A 19,664-nucleotide genomic window follows, 5' to 3' on the forward strand; every position below is an offset into this window, starting at 1 on the left:
ATTCCTGAGGTTGGCAAGGACTCCAAACGCAGGGGGGTCCAGGCAGGATTTGGGGTCAGGGGTCTAGGAAGGATTTGGGGTTAGGGCAGGGGGTCCAGACAGGATTAGGGGGTCAGGGCAGGATCCAGGAGTGGTTAGGGGGTCCAGGCAGTATTAGGGTGTCAGGGCAGGGGGTCCAGGCAGGATTACGGGGTCAGAGAAGGGTCCAGGCAGGATTGGGGGTCAGGGCAGGGTCCAGGAAGGGTATGGGGGTCAGGGCAGGGGGTCCAGACAGATTTAGGGGGTCCAGGCAGAATTATGGGATCAGGGCAGGGGTCCAGGTAGGGGTACAGGCAGGATTAGGGAGTCAAGGGAGGGTCCAAGTATGGTGAAAGGGGTCAAGGCAGGGGGTCCAGGCAGGATTAGGGGGTCAGGACAAAGGTCAGGGGCAGGTTCCAGACAGGGTTAGGGTCCAGACAGGGGGTAAGGATAAGGGACCAGGCAGGATTAGGGGGTCAGGATAGGGGTCAGGGTAGGATTTGGGGTCAGGGCAGGGTCCAGACAGGGTAAGGGGGTCAGAGTAGAGGGTTCAGGCAGGATTAGGGGGTCAAGGGAGGGTCCAGGTATGATGAAAGGGGTCAGTGCACGGTCCAGGCAGAGTTAGGGGATCAGGGCAGGGGGTCCAGGCAGAATTAGGGGGTCAGGGGGTCTAGGAAGGATTTGGGGTCAGGGCAGGGGGTCCAGGCAGAATTAGGGGGTCAAGGGAGGGTCCAGGTATGGTGAAAGGGGTCAGGGGTCCAGGCAGAGTTAGGGGGTCCAGGCAGGATTATGGGGACATAGCATGGGATCCAGGCAGGATTAGGGTATCAGAACAGGGGTCCAGGCAGGGTTAGGGGGTCAACAACCCCACCCTGCAGAGCAGGGACCCCTCCCCAGCTCCTCCCCACAAAGAGGAGACCCCCCACTCCCCCTCAGCACATCCCAATCACAGCACACAAGTGACCAGAAACATTTAGTGGCCTTTAATGGAGTAGAAAATAGTACAAAAAGTACAAAAACTAGGGAAAGGGCAGGGAAACTGTGTGGTTTGGCTGCTCCAAGGCACTGGGACCCCCATGGCCAGGGGAGGTGACAATGACAATGACAAGATGTGACACTGGCAGTTGTTCCCTCAGCTTCAAAGCCTCAGAAATCTCCTTGCAGATCTGTGAGGAGGAGAAATGGGAAGTTTTTTTCCAGACAAAGTAAAGTTGTCACAGCAAAAGCCATCGCTCATCTCCCTCCTTGTGTCCCCTCTCTGTCACCAACCTCTGTGGGCCCAGATCCAATGGGACAGACCCCAAATCCAATGGGACAGACCCCAAATCCAACAGGAGACCCCTAAATTCATTTTCAGAGCCAGAAGGCCCCACTTGGGGTGATTTCTGGGGGCACTCACCGCTCTGACGGATTTTCTCTCCCCGCCGGGCGATTTCCATCCCCTCCACAAACTGCTCAAAGACCCTCACAAAGGGGGCCAGGCTCGTCCTCTTGTAGTCTGGAGGGTTTGGGGAGTGGACAGGGGCAGGAGTGGGTGCTGGGGAGCCCCAAACTCCAAGCCTGAGGTCTAAACCCTGACCCTGATGCCCAAAACCCCAGGGTTGACCTACAAACGCCATCCCCAACCCCCAAACCCCCAGCCTTGACCCCCAAACCCCAACCCTGACCTTCAAACCCTGACCCTAACCCTAAAAACCATCCTTGACCCCCAAAACCCCAACCTTGACCCCCAAAACCCCAACCCTGACCCCTAAACCCCAACCCTGACCTTCAAACCCTGACCCTAACCCTAAAAACCCATCTTTGACCCCCAAACTCCAACCCCAACCTCCAAACCCTGACCCTAACCCATAGAACCCCATCCCTGACCCCCAAACCCGAAACCTGACCCCCCAAACCCCATCCCTGCCCCCAAACCCCAATGTTTATCCCCCAAACCCCAACCCTGACCCCCCAAACCGCAACCCTTACCTTCAAACCCAAACCCTAACCCATAAAACCCCAACCCTAGCACCCAAACACCAACTCTGACCTCCAAACCCCATCCCTGACCCCCAAACCCCATTCCTGACCTCCAAACTCTGACTCCAACCCATGAAACCCCAGCTTTGACCCCCAAACCCCATCCCTGACCCCTAAACCCTGACCTTGACCCCCAAACCCCATCTCTGACTCCAAAACCCCAATGCTGACCCCCAAACCCCATCCCTGACCCCCAAACCCCATCTCTGACCCCAAAACCCCAACGCTGACCTCCCAAAACCCCATCCCTAACCCCCAAAAATCCCATCTCTGACCCCCAAACCCCATCCCTGACCCCCAAACCCCATCCCTGACCCCCAAAAACCCCATCCTTGACCCCGAAACCCCAACCTTAACCCCCAAACACCATCCCTGACCCCCAAACCGCAACCCTGACCTTCAAACCCCAACCCTAACACCCAAACTCCAACCCTGACCCCCAAAATCCCAGCTTGGACTCCCTCAAACCCCATCCCTGACCCCCATACCCCATCCTTGATCCCCAAAACCCCATCCCTGACCTCAAACACCATCCCTGATCCCCAAACCCCAACCCTGATCCCAAACCTCATCCTTGACCCCCACATCCCATCCCTGACCCCCATACCCCATCCTTGATCCCCAAAACCCCATCCCTGACCTCAAACCCCATCCTTGACCCCCAAACCCCAACCCTGATCCCAAACCTCATCCTTGACCCCCACATCCCATCCCTGACCCCCAAACCCCAACCCTGACCCCCCAAACCCCAACCCTGACCCTCAAAATCCCATCCCTGACCCCCAAACCCCGACCCTAACCCATAAAACCCCAATCTTGACCTGCAAACCCCATCCCTAACCCCCCAAACCCCCCAAGACCCCAACCCCATCCCTGACCCCAAAGCCCATCCCTGACCCTAACCCTAAAAACCATCCTTGACCCTCCAAACCCCAACCTTGACCCCCAAACCCCAACCTTGACCCCCAAAAACCCCATCTCTGACCCCCAAACCCTGACTCTGACCCCTGACCCCCAAATACCACCCTGACCCCCAAAATCCCAGCTTTGACCCCCAACCCTCAATCCTGACCCCCAAAACTAACCCCAAAACCCCAAGACTAACCCCCAAACCCTGACCCCCAAGCCCCAACCCTGACCTTGAAACCCTGACCCCAACCCTTAAAACCAGCCTTGACCCCCCAAAACCCCATCCCTGCCCCCCAAACCCCAAAAACCCCATCCCCTCTGACCCCAAACCCTATCCCTGCCCCCCAAACCGCATTCCTGACCCCCAAGCCCCCCAAACCCCATCCCCTCTGACCCCTGGCACGGCGTTTGGGCTCGGTCTCCCCTCCATCCTCCTGCTCCCCGTCGCTGCTGGCCGTGTCCAGCTCCTGGCACAGGGAGCTGCCACACAAACAGGACGTGCTGGGGGAAACTCTGGGGACCACCAGGAGCCCCCTCCCCACGCCCCCAGATCACAAACCTGATGGTGGGAACGGAAAAAGGGTCAAACTGGTCCAGTTTCTGCAGGTCCAGCGGCACCGAGACTCGACCTGCGACACAGGGAGGTCCCCCAGGTGTTTTTAGTTTTATGTAACTAAAATATTTAACAAAAAAATGTGTTTTCTGTTTGCCAGCTGTTGAAATCAGTTGTTTATCTCTTGTTTAACTCCAGTGTGGCCCTGATTTTTTTCAGCCTTTTTTCTGTTGTTTGAATTTTTTGTATCTGAATTTCTCAGATTTTTTGTATCCGAGTTTTTTTCTCGGATTTTTTGAATCCGAGTTTCTCAGGGATTTTCACAAAAATGAAGTGATGTTTTCATTCTTCTTTTAAGGAGGGGATAATTGAGGGGCTTCTAGTTTGATCAGGGTGGTTGGAGAGGTGTCAACCTCATCCTCCAATTTGTGCTCATTGTCTAAAATCTATATAAATTAAAATAGGAAAATAATTTTTTTTTTTTTACCCTGATGATTTGACTGTGTGTGTCATTCATTTTGTGTTCTATAGTGACACTCCAGGGGAAGGGGGCAGGTGCTTTTTGTTAACAAAAGGGGGAGATTTTGGAACCCTAAAATGCTGAAAACATCAAGATTTTCTGCTTTGACTCTCAGTAGGGCACTGCCTTTGACCTGAGGCAACAATGGGAATGGCTTCCAAAATTTGAGTGATGGCATTGGGACTGTGTGTGTGTGTGGAGTTGTACTGAAGTGTGTGATGTCACAGGGTGAAATATTTCTAATATTGATATTTAATATTTAAGGTTTTGGGTTTTAGGATATATAGTAATATATATATATATATATATAAAACACACATATATATACATACATATACATACATATATACATATATACACATATAATCATATATATAAAATTATATATATACACACACATATAAAAGACAATATGGAGGGATTTGGGTGTTGCCTGAGTTATATTATATATAAAATATTATATATAATATCATATATATAATATTAATATATATTATATAATACATTATATATAGTTATAATATTATGTATATATAATATTATGTATAGAATACATATATAATATTATATATAATACATAACAATATATATAACATATATATTATATATAATACATACATATACATATTATATACATATATATAGACATATATATACATATTATATATAAAAATATATATAATACATACCTGAGTCTTATATATATATATTATATTATGATATATAATATATAAAATATTTACATATAATATTATATATATAATCTATATAATACACATATATACATATTATATACACATATATAATTATATATGTATATATATTATATATGTATATCTACATATTTTATATATATATAATATAGATATACACATATAATTATATATGTATATATATACACACACAAATATAAGAGACAATATGGAGAGATTTGGATGTTGCCCGAGTCCTTCTTCTCAATTTTGGATGATCTTTTCCAATTGATCAGTAAAAGCCACATTGAGGACATTGACTGACCTTTAATTGGGTTATAAACAAAAATAACTCAGATTTTGGGTTTTAATTGCTTTTGCTTATTGTTTAAAAATCCTTGAAATGAGTTAGAAGTTGTACATTTTCTCACCTTGTAAGACAGAGCTCACACCTGGTGAGTCTGTACCTTAAATAAAATATAATTAACAACCAAGTCCAAATGAGATTTGGCCAGTTAAATCTTTTTCTCTTCCAGACCCATCCTCCCTATCCTAAAACCAGGATATTTTCTGTTAACAGACCATTAAGGCTCACCACATAATACAAATAAAATTATATCATCTTGTTGTGAGATGCTGTGGGCCTGATATTTCTGAAAGATTTTTAGCCTGCTAACTTTTTTTCAAGGAAAAAAATCCTCAAGAATTTTTTTTTCTCAAAACAATCTTGGCAAACAAATAACTATCCTTTCTCAAAAAAAAAAAAAAATCTTTTTTCCAGGTGGTGTTTTGCTGTTTTTTTAATTAACCAATAGGATTAGAGAGGTGTCGTTCCTATTTACTAATCATGTCAAGTCTGTATCAGAACTCGTTATAAAAAGGTAGTAAAAATTAGAAAATAAAGCCTTCTTTGCCTTCTGAAATATTTAGAGTCTTTCTTTTTTTTTCCTACAGCAACAAGATGCTCCACCCAGTGAGAGGAGGCAATTCCTACCCTGAAAAATAAAACCTGAAATTCAGAACTGCAGCACAGCCTGTTTACCACTGGATTTCCACTTAGAGGTTACTGCATTTATTTTATTTTATATTTACCTTTTTTCTTATTAAATTGTATTTCTGATTGGGAGTTTCTCACTCTTTTTGCTTTCAAATCACAACAGGAGCCATTTGGGTTTGCCTTCCTGGAGAACCCCAAATTTGGGAAGTTTTTAATATTTTTAATATTCGTATTAAATAAGGAATTCCTAGTAAAGCTCCTAGTAAATCCCTACTAGTTCCTAGTAAAGAACTGTCACTCCTCTTGGTTTCCTCCCAGATTTGCCCCAAACCAGGACAAAGTTATTGCATTTATTTTATTTTATGTTTTCTTTTTTCTTATTAAATTGTATCTTATTAAATTATATTTCTGATTTGGAGCTTCTCACTCTTTTTGCTTTCAAACCACGACAGGGGCCATTATTTGGGTTTGCCCTCCTGAGGAACCCCAAATTTAGGAGATTTTTAATATTTTTAATATTCGTATTAAATAAGGAATTCCTAGTAAAGCTCCTAGTAAATCCCTACTAGTTCCTAATAAAGAACTGTCACTCCTCTTGGTTTCCTCCCAGATTTGCCCCAAACCAGGACAAGGTTACTGCATTTCTTTTATTTTATTTTTACCTTTTTACCTTTCTTCTTATTAAATTGTATTTCTGACTTGGAGCCTCTCACTTGTTTTGCTCTCAAACCACGACAGGGGCCATTATTTGCGTTTGCCCTCCTGAGGAACCCCAAATTTAGGAGATTTTTAATATTTTTAATATTCATATTAAATAAGGAATTCCTAGTAAAGCTCCTAGTAAATCCCTACTATTTCCTAGTAAAGAACTGTCACTCCTCTTGGTTTCCTCCCAGATTTGCCCCAAACCAGAACACTTTCTGTTGGGGGTTAGGTTTGCTCCTTTTTTTACTTTAAAGAATTTTTTCCCCATGAGTTACCAAAGGAGACTAAATGTTGGATACTTAAAGGTACTTGACCAAAACAAAGAGATAGCCAAAGGTTTTGTTTTTCTTATCCATTTTAACTCCAGAAGGGAGGGGGTAACTGCCTTCTCTGATAACAAGCCAGTTGTTAAAAACCGGGTGGGGTGTTATCTCTTATCTCTGCTCAGTCTTTCACTATCCCCATGGGAATATCTTCTGTTAAGGGACCATCAAAGCTCACCAATGGCTGAAACATTTCATCACCCTATTGGGAGATGCTCTACTAGAAAAGCAGAAATTTTTCTCAATTTCTATTGAGATAAAAAAGAGCCACAAGTATCACCAGGCACTCCAGTTTTTCCCATGGGACCCCCCAAAGGGAGACCAGACCCATCTCTGGACTCTTTGGCTCCACAGGATCATCATCTCTGCTTCCAACAGGACACATCTGCCACTCCAGGAGGGCTGACTTTGGACTGTTTCCAACGCCCTGATTAACAGGGCATCAGGTTGTATTTTTCTGACTCTGTCAGAGGTTTTGTTTGTTTGTGTTTTTTTTTTTTTTTTTTTTTTTTTTTTTTTTTTTTTTTTTCTGGGATTCCTTGTTTGTTTGCCTGCTTATTATTTTGTACTATAATCTTTGTATTTTTAATATCTCTAGTAAAGAACTGCTATACCTATTCCCAAAATCTTTGCCTGACAGCCTTTTAATTTATAATAATCTGAATTATAATCTGAATAATAATAATATATAATAATCTGAAATAATATAATAATCTGAAATAATAATAATAATAATATAATAATATAATAATCTGAAAAAGGGAAAGTGGGGGAAGCTTACATTCCAAGGGAAGCTCCAATCTTCCTTGGCAGATCCCTGTCTATTAAAACTGAGACCCCTCCCCACACTCACCAGTTTTGGGGTGGACACTGAAGGGGCTCTTGAGGAGATGACCCAGGCCTTTGCTGACGTTGATGTCCAGCCGGGGGAAGCAGAACTGCAGCATCACCTCCCAGTCACAGTAACAGGGTCCCTGGGCAGCCCCCCGTGTCCCCGTCCTGGTCCTGTCCATGCGGGTCCTGAGCAGCTCCCAGCGCTGCACCGAGTCCTTCTTCTTGGGGAACTCGGCCTGCAGGGCCTCCCGGTGCTGTGCTGGGCTGGGTCAAGGCTCATCACAGACTCAGAACCGTGTTTTATCTTTACATGGCACCACTTGCCCTGCCAGGACCTCATTTAACCTTCCAGGACCTCATTTACCCTTCCAGGATCCCACTTAACCTTCCAGGACCTCCATTTACCCTTTCCAGGATCTAATTTACCCTTCCAGGATCTCATTTGCCCTTTTAGAAATGTATTTACCCTTTAGGAGCACTTTTAACCTCTCCAGGACCCCATTTACCTTTCCAGAACCCCATTTACCCTTCCAGGAATGCATTTACCCTTCCAGGACCCCATTTACCCTTCTAAGAGCTCATTTACCTTTTCCAGGATCTCATTTAACCTTCCAGTACCCCATTTAACCTTCCAGGACCCCCATTTAACCTTCCAGGACCCCCATTTAACGTTCTAAGAGCTCATTTATCCTTTCCAGGATCTAATTTACCCTTCTAGGAGCACTTTTACCCTTCCAGAACACCATTTACCCTTCCAGGACCCCCATTTACCCTTCTAGGAATGTATTTATCCTTCTAGGAGCACTGTTACCCTTCCAGGACCCCATTTACCCTTCTAGGAGCATAATTACCCTTCCAGGATCCCCATTTACCCTTTCCAGTATCCCATTTACCCTCCCAGGACTCCCTTTACCCTTCTAAGAGCTCATTTATCCTTTCCAGGATCCCATTTACCCTTCCAGGAATGTATTTACTCTTCTAAGAGCACTTTTACCCTTTCAGGATCCCACTTAATTTTCCAGGACCCCATTTACTCTTCTAGGAGCACATCTACCCTTTCCAGGACTCCATTTACCTTTTCCAGGTTCCCATTTACCCCTCAGGACCCTATTTACCCTTCCAGGACCCCATTTGCCCCAAAGGGCCACATTTACCTTTCCAGGACCCTCTATATTCTCTCAGAACCCTTCCAGGACCCCATTTACACCTCAGGACCCCACTGACCCCATGTTTTAATTTTAACTCCATGTTTTAACCCCATTTTAACCCCATGTTTTAATTTTAAGCCCATGTTTTAATTTTAACCCCATTTTTAACCCCATGTCTTAAGCCCATGTTTTAACCCCACGTTTTAATTTTAACCCTATTTTAACCCCATTTTAATCCCATGTTTTAACCCCATTTTAACCCCGTGTTTTAAATTTTAACCCCATGTTTTACCCCGTTTTAATCCCATGTTTTAACCTCATGTTTTAATTTTAACCCCATTTTTAAACCTCACGTTTTAACCCCATGTTTTAATTTTAACCCTATTTTAACCCCATTTTAATTCCATGTTTTAACCCCATCTTAACCCCATGTTTTAACCCAATGCTTTAATTTTAACCCCATTTTTAACCCCATGTTTTAATACGATGTTTTAATTTTGACCCCATGTTTTAGCCCCATTTTAACCCCATGTCTTAACCTCATGTCTTAATCCCTATTTAACCCCATGTTTTAATTTTAACCCCATGTTTTAACCCCATTTTAACCCCATGGTTTAGTCCCATTTTAATCCTATGTTTTAACTCCATTTCAATCCATTTTAACCCCATGTTTTAATTTTAACCCCATTTTAATCCCATTTTAACCCCTTGTTTTAATTTTAACCCCATGTTTTAACCCCATTTTTATTTTAACCCCGTGTTTTAGCCCCATTTTAACCCCATGTTTTAATTTTAACCCCATGTTTAAACCCCATTTTAATCCCACTTTAACCCCATGTTTAAATCCCATTTTAACCCCATGTTTTAACTCCATTTTAATCCCATTTTAACAACATGTCTTAACCCCCTTTTAACCCCATGTTTTAATTTCTAACCCCATTATTTAATCTGATGTTTTAAGCCCATGCTTTAATCTCATTTTAAACCCTCATTCTAACCTCATGTTTTAGCTCCATTTTAACCCTATGTTTTAACTCCATTTCAATCCATGTTTTAATTTTAACCCCATTTAACCCCATGTTTTAATTTTACCCCCATGTTTTAACCCCATTTTAACCCCATGTTTAATCCCATTTTAACCCCATGTTTCAACCCCATGTTTTAACCCAATGTTTTAATTTTAACCCCATTTTAATCCCATGTTTTAAGCCCTTTTAAACCCCATCTTTACCCCCATTTTAATCCCATGTTTTAACCCAACATTTTAATCCCAAATTTTTATATTAACCCCATGTTTTAACCCCATTTCAACCCCATGTTTTAATCCTACATTTTAATTTTAACCCCATGTTTTAACCCCATTTTAATCCTACATTTTAATTTCAACCCCACATTCCAACCCCATATTTAACCCTCACATTCTAATTTTTCACCCTCACAATAACCCCTTGTGTGCCATCCCTCCCGACATGGAGCAGCTCAGGGAAAGGGAAGGGGGGAAAAAACGGGGAAGGGGGGAAAAAAAGGGGAAGGGGGGAGAAAAAAAGGGAAGGGGGGGAAAAAAAGGGGGGAGAAAAAAAAAGGGGGAAAAAAAAGGGGGGGAAAAAAAAAGGGGGGAAAAAAAAAGGGGGGGAAAAAAAAAGGGGGGGAAAAAAAAGGGGGGGAAAAAAAAGGGGGGGAAAAAAAAGGGGGGGAAAAAAAGGGGGGGGAAAAAAAAAGGGGGGGAAAAAAAAAGGGGGGGAAAAAAAAAGGGGGGGAAAAAAAAGGGGGGGAAAAAAAAAGGGGGGGAAAAAAAAGGGGGGGAAAAAAAAGGGGGGGGAAAAAAAAGGGGGGGAAAAAAAAAAGGGGGGGAAAAAAAAAAAGGGGGGAAAAAAAAAAAGGGGGGAAAAAAAGGATATCCTCCGGGATCAGGGCCAGCACCTTGTCCCATTTCTCGGGGCTGCCCAGGATGTCCTGCCCCAGCAGCGCGTACTCCTCAAAGTATTTCTCCACCACCTCCACCGAGCGCCTGCGGGGAGCAGGGTGGGCTCAGAGCCTGCTGGAGTCCACAGGGATGGAGAAAAGGGTCCTCACCCACCTGATGAAGGGGTGGACGGGGTGGGAGAGGGTCACCTTCTTCACCGTGTCCGCACCGCCCTGGGGGACAGCAGTGGTCAGTCTGGAGGGGTGGGCAGGGGGTGATTGGGTGCCTAAAGTCATCTAGACCAGGGTCAGGGGCGGCCTAATCCCACATAAACCCATCTTCTCTAGGGTTAGGGGGTGCCTAACCCTCATAAACCCAGTTTCACCAGGGTCAGGGGGTGCCCAAAGCCTCTAAACCCACATTCTCCAGGGTGAGGGAGTGCCCAGACCCCCCTAAACCCACCTTCTCCAGTGTCACAGGGTGTCCAAACCCCCATAAATCCACCTTCTCCAGGCTTAGAGGGTGCCCAGACCCCCATAACCCACTTTCACCAGGGTGAGGGGCTGCCCAGACCCCCTTAAACTCATTCTCCAAGCTCTGGGGATGCCCAAAGCCCCATAAACTCACCTTCACCAGTGTCACAGGGTGCCCAAATCCCCATAAATCCACCTTCTCCAGGGTCAGGAGTGGGCAGGAACTGCCCAGACACCCCTAAACCCACCTTCCACAGGGTCAGGGGGTGCTCAAAGCCCTATAAACCCACCTTCAGCAGTGTCACAGGGTGCCCAAATCCCCATAAATCCACTATCTCCAGAGTCAGGGGAGGGCAGGGGCTGCCCAAACCCCCATAAACCCACCTTCACTAGTCTCAAGGGATGTCAAACCCACATAAATGCATCATCTCCAGAGTCAGGGGTGGACAGGAGCTGCCCAAAGCCCCATAAACCCACCTTCTCCAGGCTCAGGGGGTGCCCAAACCCCCAAAAACCCACCTTCTCCAGTGTCACAGGGTGTCCAAACCGCCATAAATCCACGTTCTCCAGGCTTAGAGGGTGCGCAGACCCCCATAACCCACTTTCACCAGGGTGAGGGGCTGCCCAGATCCCCCTAAACTCATTCTCCAAGCTCTGGGGATGCCCAAAGCCCCATAAATCCACCTACTCCAGTGTCACAGGGTGCCCAAATCCCCATAAATCCACCTTCTCCAGGGCCAGGGGTGGGCAGGAACTGCCCAAAGCCCCATAAACTCACCTTCTCCAGGCTCAGGGGGTGCCCAGACCCCAAAAAAACCACCTTCACCAGTGTCACAGAGTGTCCAAACCCCCATAAATCCACCTTCTCCAGTGTGAGGGGCTGCCTAGACCCTCATAAACCCATTCTCCAGGCTCAGGGAGTGCCCAAACCCCCAAAAACCCACCTTCCACAGGGTCAGGGGCTACCCAAATCCCCCCAAAACCCACCTCCCACAGGCTCAGGGCTGATCAGGGGGTTCCTGCCCCCCACTGCACCCACCTTCACCAGGCTGAGGTACTCCACAGCAGCCGCCCTCAGTGCTGGGGACCATTTCCTGACGGCGTCGTCACACACCCAGCAGTGGACACCCCTCCGGCCAGAGTACACCCACAGGCGGTGCCGCACGCCCAGGTCCTCTGGGGGGGCACAGAAGGGTTTTTGGGGGGCAGAGATGGGTCTAGGGGGGACACAAGTGTGTTTTTGGGGGGCAAGGTGGGTCTAGAGGGGCACAGATTGGTTTAGGGGGGCACAGATGGGTTTAGGGGAGCACAGATGTGTGTTTGGGGGGGACACAGAAGGGTTTTTGGGGGGCACAGAAGGATCTAGGGGGACACAGGTGGGTTTTTGGGGGACACAGGTGGGTCTAGGGGGGACACAGGTGGGTTTTTGGGGGGGCACTGAAGGGTCTAGGGGGGACACAAGTGTGTTTTTGGGGGGCAAGGTGGGTTTTTGAGGGGCACAGATGGGTTTTTGGGGGGCACAGATGGGTTTTTAGGGGATACAGAAGGGTTTTTGGGGGGACACAGGTGCGTTTTGGGGGACACAGGTGCGTTTTTGAGGGGCACAGATGGGTTTTGGGGGGCCCAGGTAGGTTTTTGGGGGGCACAAGTGGGTTTAGGGGGACACAAAAGGGTTTTTGGGGGGCAGAGATGGGTCTAGGGGGACATAGAAGGGTTTTGGGGGGCACAGAAGGGTTTAAGGGGGACACAGGTGGGTTTAGGAGGGCACAGGTGGGTCTAGGGGGGGCAGATGGATTCTTGGGGACACAGGTGGGTTTTTTGGGGACACAGATAGGTCTAGGGGGACACAGAAGGGTTTTTGGGGGGACACAGATGAGTTTAGGGGCCACACCAGGATAGGCTGCGGTGACCACCCAAAACTGATGGCACCACAAACTTGCCGGGCACCAGAGTGTCCCCCAGGTCGGTCAGAGCATTGACCCAGCCCCTCTTTGGGGTCTGGGCATGGCTGTGGGGTCAGACCTGGTCTGGATGGTCACAGCCAGGCCCCTGTGTGTCCTCACCCACGAGCGCGCGGTCGATGACGCGGACAGCGATGGTCATCAGCGTCCAGCACTTGGGGCAGATATCGGCCGAGCTGGGGGCAGAGTCAGGGGCTCAGCTGGACATCCCACACCCCCAAACCCTCAAACCCCCCTCCTTCAGCCCAGAGCCCTCCCCAAGAACCTGCAGCACGTCCGGACATCATCGTAATCCGTCATGTCGATGTCAAACACCAGCTCCTTCTCCTGAGGCTGGAAAGCTCCCAAATGCACCGTGTTGTGCTGGTTGGGCTGCAGCAGGGATGAGGAGGGCTCAGCGTGGCCAGAGACCCCCTGAGGACCCCCGGGCACGGTACCAGGACTCACCCTGTGGGAATAGACGGCTCCAATGTCGATTTTGTAGGGGTTGATCTTCTGCAGCTCCCGCTCCAGCTCTTGGGGGCTGGCAAAGGACTGGAAGCGCAGGTAAACATCGTCCCGGAGGGTGAAGGAGAATTCCCGCAGCTGGAAGTAGTTCTTCACCACTGTGGGGACCGGGGACGGTCGGGGGGGGTTCAACACCCTCCTAAATCTCCTCATTACAGTCACCTCCCTTTATTGCTCCTCTCGGTGTCCCGTTCAGCGCATCCTCCCACCGCCTGCCCCTGTCCTCGGCCGGTAACGGTGTCCCCTGCCCGGTATCAATGCCCCCGGCCCAGTATCGGTGCCCCCGGCCCGGTATCCCGGTCCCCGGCAGGGCCCCCTGCCCTGTACGGATGCTCCCTCCCGGTATCACCGCATCCCCGACAGCGTCTCCCCTCCCGGTCCCGGTTCCCCCCCACCCTCTCACCGCCGCCGTAGCTGAGCCAGCGGCCGTAGGGGCCGTGCGGGAAGAGACGGCGGTAAAAAACCGGGAGCAGCTCGGGCAGCGCCGCCGGTTCGAACGGCGCCATGGCGGGAACCGAGCGGCGGGAGGCGACGGCCCGGGGGATGCCGGGAGTTGTAGTGCGGGCCCGGGGGATGCCGGGAGTTGTAGTGCGCCCCCTGATGACACTTAGAGTTGTAGTGCGGACCCGGGGCACGCCGGGAGTTATAGTACGAGCCCGAGGGCTGCCGGGAGTTGTAGTCCGGGCAGCGGGGGGCGGGGGGGGTACCGGGACTGGGGGTGCGCGGCTCGGGGGGAGTGGGAGGAGAGAGAAGCACCGGAGCGATCCCGGGATGGAGAGAAGGGGATGCCCCGGGGGTCAGAGGGGTCGTGGGGTCTGGGGGTGGTCCTGGAGCGCTGAGCTCCGAGGGGTCCCCAGATCAAGGAGGGTCGGGGTCCTGAGGTCCGGGGATGTACCGGGATCCGAGGGGTCCCGAGGCGGGTGGGGGGGATTTCGGGGCGCTGCAGTGTCCCAGGAGCGCTGAGATCCCGGGATGTCCCGGTGTCCGGTGGAGAAATCCGGGGGCGTGGGGGTCCAGGGGGCGCCTCGGGATCCAGGGGGGTCCAGGAGGGGCTGCCCGGGATTGTCCCGGGGTCCGGGTCGGTCCTGGGCGCTTCCCGGGAGGGCGGCACAGAACCCCCGAGCGCTGCCCCGCTCCCGTTAACTCTTCCCGGCAATAGCGGCGGGAGCGCAGGCGGGACACCCCGGGGCACCCCCTGCCCGCAGCCCCCGGGACACCGGCGGGGCACCCCCTGCCCCCAGCCCGGACACCCCCGGGGCACTCCCTGGGGCTCCAGGCGGCAGCACCGGGGCCAGCCCCGTGGGAGGACGGGGCGGAGCCCATCCCACATCCCGGTATTAACGGGAGGATCCAGCGGCATCTCCGCGGTGACTCCCCCGGAATCCGCTAATTAATTATTAACAACAACACCAAGGTCGGGACGAGCCTCCCCTGGTCGTTTCCCATTCCCCATCCCGGCGCTGCCGCCCAGGATGTGGCTGTTGGTGGTGGCCGCGCTGCTGGGGCTGTTCCTGCTGCGCCGCTGGCACCGGGAGCGCCAGACGGTGCCGGGGCTGCCGGACAAACACGTGCTGATCACGGGATGCGACAGCGGCTTCGGGAACCTGCTGGCGCGGCAGCTGGACGGGCAAGGGCTGCGGGTTCTGGCCGCCTGCCTGAGCGAGGCCGGGGCAGAGCAGCTGAGGGCGGTCACCTCCAACCGGCTCCAGACCGTCCTGCTGGACGTCACCTCCAGCCAGAGCATCGCCCGTGTCGCCGCCTGGGTCCGGGAGCGTGTGGGTGAGCGAGGTAGGATGGGCCACCCCCCTTTGTTGTCATCCCATTCTCACCCCACTGTCCCTTCATCCACTTTGCCCACTCAACACAGGTGATCGCCCCTGCATTTCTTGCTTTTAAGTGTTTGGACCTTTGCAGCAGCTTTCTCACGCTGCTTCATGTAAATAATGTTGTGTTCTTAGAGTTTATCAGTGTGTTTTGCATAGTTGTTGTTCTCTGAGAGAGAATTTGAGTGATGGTCAGAGTGGCCGATGGGGTCAGGAGGTTGTGACCTCCTTGGGCCAGTCTGGGTCCTTTGTACAAAGTGTGTATAAGTTGTTGGAGTCAAATAATAAAGAGCTTTCCATGTTTGACCTGCTGCTGCTGCCTGCTGTCCCCTGTGAGGGTCCACACCACGTCACAACGTGTTGCCCCTCTAAGGGCAGGGACATCACAGGTGCAGGGCCTTGGAACAACCTCAGCTCATCCCTCTCCTCTCCAGGGCTCTGGGGGCTGGTGAACAACGCAGGCATCGCCATCCCCACCGCCCCCAACGAGTGGCTGAGCAAGGAGGACTTTGTCAAGGTGCTGGATGTCAACCTGGTGGGGCTGGTGGAGGTGACCCTGAGCCTCCTGCCGCTGATCCGGCGAGCACAGGGACGTGTGGTCAACGTGTCCAGCGTGATGGGCCGTGTGTCCTTCTTTGGTGGTGGCTACTGCCTCTCCAAGTACGGTGTGGAAGCCTTCTCTGACAGCCTCAGGTGAGTCTGACCCAACCGGCTCCATCCTGATTTTCCAGTTTGTTTTTCTGGACTTTATCAGTTGCTGTTGTCAACCCCCGTCCTCCTCATGCAAATGTGACCGAGCACAGGTCGGATTTGTATCTGCTGCTGAAGTGTGAGCAGCTCCTGTGCTGGCACGGACCCTCCCCTATGGACATTGCCCCTGTCCAAGATCCTGCAGGACATGGCCCCGCTGTCCTGAGCTTTGCTTTGTTCCCAACCCATCCTGATATGGCAAATGTTTGCTGACACAGTGTCTCAGCCATGTGCCGGGCTGGCACAGGGTCAGGCTCTGCTCCACGCCTCTGGCTGTGAGAAATGTGGGCATGGACACGCTCTGGTGCTGCTCCCATGTCCCACAGGACTCAATCCCTTCCAGGCTTGAGATGCGGAATTTTGGGGTGAAGGTCAGTGTGATTGAGCCGGGCTACTTCAGAACAATGATCACCAACGTTGACAACCTGGAGAAGAATTTCCGTTCCAGCTGGGAGAAGCTTCCACAGGAAATCAAAGAGAGTTATGGGGAGGGTTACCTGAGGCAGCGTAAGTACCTCCCCCAAATGCTGAGTGATTCTCTCCTGACACACAAGGCACATCCCCAGGGCCACGAGGGTCCCGTGGGGATCCCACTGCCCCAAACACCCCGTGGAGCCACTTGGCTCTGCTCAGCTTCAGTGTCTCAGCAGCATTTTCTGCCTCTGCAGTTGTGGCCATGCTCAAGGTGATGCAGAAGAGCTACAACTCCAACCTGTCACTGGTCACCAACTGCATGGAGCACGCGCTGACCAGCCTCCACCCCCGTGCCCGTTACTCTCCGGGCTGGGACGCCAAGCTGCTCTACATCCCCATCAGCTACCTGCCCTCAGCCCTCACCGACGCCCTGTTCACCCTGTTCTACCCCAAATCTGTTGGGAAAGCCTAAGGTGGGGATGCAGAGGGCAGCCAGGAGCGGAGTGGGATCTGATGATGGACGGTGGGATCCAGAATCAGCTGCTGCCAGGACCACACTGAATTTGTAACTGCGTGTACACCTCACCCTCTGCCCCCTGCTCAAGGATGGGTTTGTCCTGAATAAAGACACCCTGTCCCCTCCTGGCAGACCATGGTGTTCCTCTCAGGCTGTGGCACTGAGCCTGGAGCCTCTGGCTGCTCCCCTGAGCACCTGCTGCATTCAGGATCCAGCCCCTGACAAGGTGCCCGGGGACTTGCCCAGACTGCCACCCCAGGTATTGACACATGCCAGTGAAACTCAGACCTGTTCCAACCTGAGCAGATTTCCCTCTAGGCAAAGGACCGAGCAGCCTCTTATAGAATCCTCCTCCTCTGCTTTCTCCTTATCTTCCTCCTCCTACCGAGCTGGTGGGGGGGACTGTCCTATTCCATCACCATATTTGGGGACAGTACATGAGAGGCGAGAGGGAAAGGTCTGGAAAAGTCCAGGGTTGGTGCTGCTGGCTGTGTCTTGAGGGTTCCACCAAATCCAGCTCCGTGGGGCATTGAGATCCACCTGCTGAGGGCACAGCAGAGCCCCAGGCACAGGGAGTGGTGCGAGGCAAAGCCGGGAATTACAGAAACCACAAACCAGGACACAATTCACCCGCAGTCCCGGCTCTATAAATACGGCCTGAGCGTGGCTATCACAGGCTGTCACCAGTGCCCAGAATGTGGCCGTTCGTGGTGGCCGCGCTGCTGGGGCTGTTCCTGCTGCGCCGCTGGCACCGGGAGCGCCAGACGGTGCCGGGGCTGCCGGACAAACACGTGCTGATCACGGGATGCGACAGCGGCTTCGGGAACCTGCTGGCGCGGCAGCTGGACGGGCAAGGGCTGCGGGTTCTGGCCGCCTGCCTGAGCGAGGCCGGGGCAGAGCAGCTGAGGGCGGCCACCTCCAACCGGCTCCAGACCGTCCTGCTGGACGTCACCTCCAGCCAGAGCATCGCCCGTGTCGCCGCCTGGGTCCGGGAGCGTGTGGGTGATCGAGGTAGGATGGGGCACCCCCCTTGTTGTCACTCCATTGTGACCCCACTGGTCCTTCATCCACTTTGCCCACTCAACCTTTGCCTTGGAACAACCCCAACTCATCCCTCTCCTCTCCAGGGCTCTGGGGGCTGGTGAACAACGCAGGGATCGCCACCCCCTGCGCCCCCAACGAGTGGCTGAGCAAGGAGGATTTTGTCAAGGTGCTGGATGTCAACCTGGTGGGGCTGGTGGAGGTGACACTGAGCCTCCTGCCCCTGGTCCGGAGGGCACGGGGACGTGTGGTCAACATGTCCAGTGTGATGGGCCGTGTGTCCTGTTTTGGTGGTGGGTACTGCATCTCCAAGTACGGTGTGGAAGCCTTCTCTGACAGCCTCAGGTGAGTCTGTGGCAGCTCCCAGAGCTCTCCCATGCTCATCCATCATCCCCAGAGTTGCCCTGTTCCCCAGAGAGCTTGTGAAACGCTGACCACAAGCAGGGCAGGAGTGTGGGCAGGGCTGGAGCCGTGGGTGTGCAGCCAGGGGAAAGGTTTCAAGGAGCTCTGGAGGAAAGGGATCTTGGGGTGGGGGTGATGGACTGGTCTGGGAGGTCCCGGGGTTCTGGAGTTTGGGGGTGTCTCGGGGTGCTGATATTCGAGGAGGTCTCAGGATCTGGGAATGCTCTGGGGCCTGTGGTGGTCCCAACAGCACAGGAGGATTCCAGGAACCCAGATCCAGAGGGATGCTGAGGTCCAAGGATGTGTTGGGATCCAAGAGAGTCCCTGGAGCAAGGCCAGAGCTCCCCTGTGTCCATGATGAGATGCCTGGGGGGTGTCACAAACTCTCCTTCACTCCCCGCCCTGGTCTCTGCCCTCCTTGTGGCAGCAGCTCCCGCTGACATCCCCACTCTGGGCAGGCGGGAGCTGCGTCCCTTCGGGGTGCAGGTCTCCATCATTGAGCCTGGAGGTTTCCGGACGGGAATGATCGACCCCAAACCGCTGGTGAAGACCTTTACCCACCTCTGGGAGCGGCTCCCGGCAGAAACCCAAGCAGCTTACGGCCGCCACTACCTGGACAAATGTAAATCCATCCCCACACCTCCCCATCACCCCTGGTGACCCCACCTCTGTTGGGCTGACCCCTTTCTGCCCACACAGTTGCCAAGACCACCAGCCTGGCTCACCGGCTGAGCAGCTCCCGCCTGTGGCACGTCACCGGCGCCGTGACACACGCGCTGCTGTCCCGCTGCCCCCGCAGCCGCTACGCCGCCGGCTGGGACGCCCGGCTGCTCTTCCTGCCCCTCAGCTACTGCCCGGCCTGGCTGTCCGACACCATCCTTGGCCTCTTCCAGCCTGTCCCGGCCAACGGGATGCCCTGATGGTGGCCACCAGAGTGGGGACATGGACACCATCCTTGGCTTCTTCCAGTCCATCCCGGCCAATGGGATGCCTTGATGATGGTCACCAAAGTGGGGACACGGACAAGGCGCCCGTGGGTGTCTCATGTGTTCAATAAAGTCGGTGAAATGTTGGGATTCCAGCCTCGAGGTGTCCGATGGTGGCCACGGTTCTGGTGGGCCAGTCCTGTTACCCCTGCCCTTAGAGGGGCAA

The 19,664-nt window shown here is 51.8% G+C and overlaps 3 protein-coding genes across 3 annotated transcripts; 2 read left to right on the forward strand and 1 right to left on the reverse strand.

Annotated features, from left to right (window-relative positions):
- Positions 1-986: 986 nt before the first annotated feature.
- PRIM1 (DNA primase subunit 1) lies at positions 987-14,107 on the reverse strand. The gene is made up of 12 exons (XM_083880895.1): positions 13,969-14,107; positions 13,506-13,663; positions 13,324-13,430; positions 13,161-13,234; positions 12,137-12,273; positions 10,799-10,857; positions 10,619-10,729; positions 7,593-7,828; positions 3,509-3,578; positions 3,344-3,429; positions 1,418-1,516; positions 987-1,184 (listed from the first exon to the last, which is right to left on the reverse strand). Exons 1-12 carry the CDS (start codon positions 14,069-14,071, stop codon positions 1,165-1,167), a joined length of 1,260 nt encoding a protein of 419 aa, XP_083737021.1. The 5' UTR covers positions 14,072-14,107; the 3' UTR covers positions 987-1,164.
- An 801-nt stretch (positions 14,108-14,908) lies between these two features.
- LOC310921043 (retinol dehydrogenase 16-like) lies at positions 14,909-17,200 on the forward strand. The gene is made up of 4 exons (XM_083881136.1): positions 14,909-15,353; positions 15,823-16,081; positions 16,482-16,645; positions 16,807-17,200. The coding sequence occupies exons 1-4, from the start codon at positions 15,038-15,040 to the stop codon at positions 17,022-17,024; spliced, it is 957 nt and encodes a 318-aa protein (XP_083737262.1). The 5' UTR covers positions 14,909-15,037; the 3' UTR covers positions 17,025-17,200.
- Positions 17,201-17,321: 121 nt separating this feature from the next.
- On the forward strand, positions 17,322-19,571 carry LOC310921042 (retinol dehydrogenase 16-like). Its single transcript, XM_083881135.1, has 4 exons — positions 17,322-18,080; positions 18,197-18,455; positions 18,971-19,134; positions 19,212-19,571. The coding sequence occupies exons 1-4, from the start codon at positions 17,765-17,767 to the stop codon at positions 19,430-19,432; spliced, it is 960 nt and encodes a 319-aa protein (XP_083737261.1). The 5' UTR covers positions 17,322-17,764; the 3' UTR covers positions 19,433-19,571.
- The last annotated feature ends 93 nt before the right edge of the window (positions 19,572-19,664 follow it).

The sequence above is a fragment of the Zosterops lateralis genome (genome assembly GCF_965231275.1).
Source record: "Zosterops lateralis genome assembly, chromosome: 32".
NCBI lineage: Eukaryota > Metazoa > Chordata > Aves > Passeriformes > Zosteropidae > Zosterops > Zosterops lateralis.

Excerpts from the sequence above, each read along its gene's own strand:
- PRIM1 (XM_083880895.1), bottom strand. The coding sequence starts at position 14,071 with ATGGCGCCGTTCGAACCGGCGGCGCTGCCCGAGCTGCTCCCGGTTTTT. Across the intron at positions 10,858-12,136 it reads AGTACCTCAGCCTGGTGAAG|GGCGGTGCGGACACGGTGAA; the intron begins GTGGGTGCAGTG and ends GCTGTCCCCCAG. Across the intron at positions 3,430-3,508 it reads TTTTCCGTTCCCACCATCAG|CTCCCTGTGCCAGGAGCTGG; the intron begins GTTTGTGATCTG and ends TTTGTGTGGCAG.
- LOC310921043 (XM_083881136.1), top strand. The coding sequence starts at position 15,038 with ATGTGGCTGTTGGTGGTGGCCGCGCTGCTGGGGCTGTTCCTGCTGCGC. Across the intron at positions 15,354-15,822 it reads GGAGCGTGTGGGTGAGCGAG|GGCTCTGGGGGCTGGTGAAC; the intron begins GTAGGATGGGCC and ends TCTCCTCTCCAG. Across the intron at positions 16,082-16,481 it reads GCCTTCTCTGACAGCCTCAG|GCTTGAGATGCGGAATTTTG; the intron begins GTGAGTCTGACC and ends AATCCCTTCCAG.
- LOC310921042 (XM_083881135.1), top strand. The coding sequence starts at position 17,765 with ATGTGGCCGTTCGTGGTGGCCGCGCTGCTGGGGCTGTTCCTGCTGCGC. Across the intron at positions 18,456-18,970 it reads GCCTTCTCTGACAGCCTCAG|GCGGGAGCTGCGTCCCTTCG; the intron begins GTGAGTCTGTGG and ends CACTCTGGGCAG. Across the intron at positions 19,135-19,211 it reads CCGCCACTACCTGGACAAAT|TTGCCAAGACCACCAGCCTG; the intron begins GTAAATCCATCC and ends CTGCCCACACAG.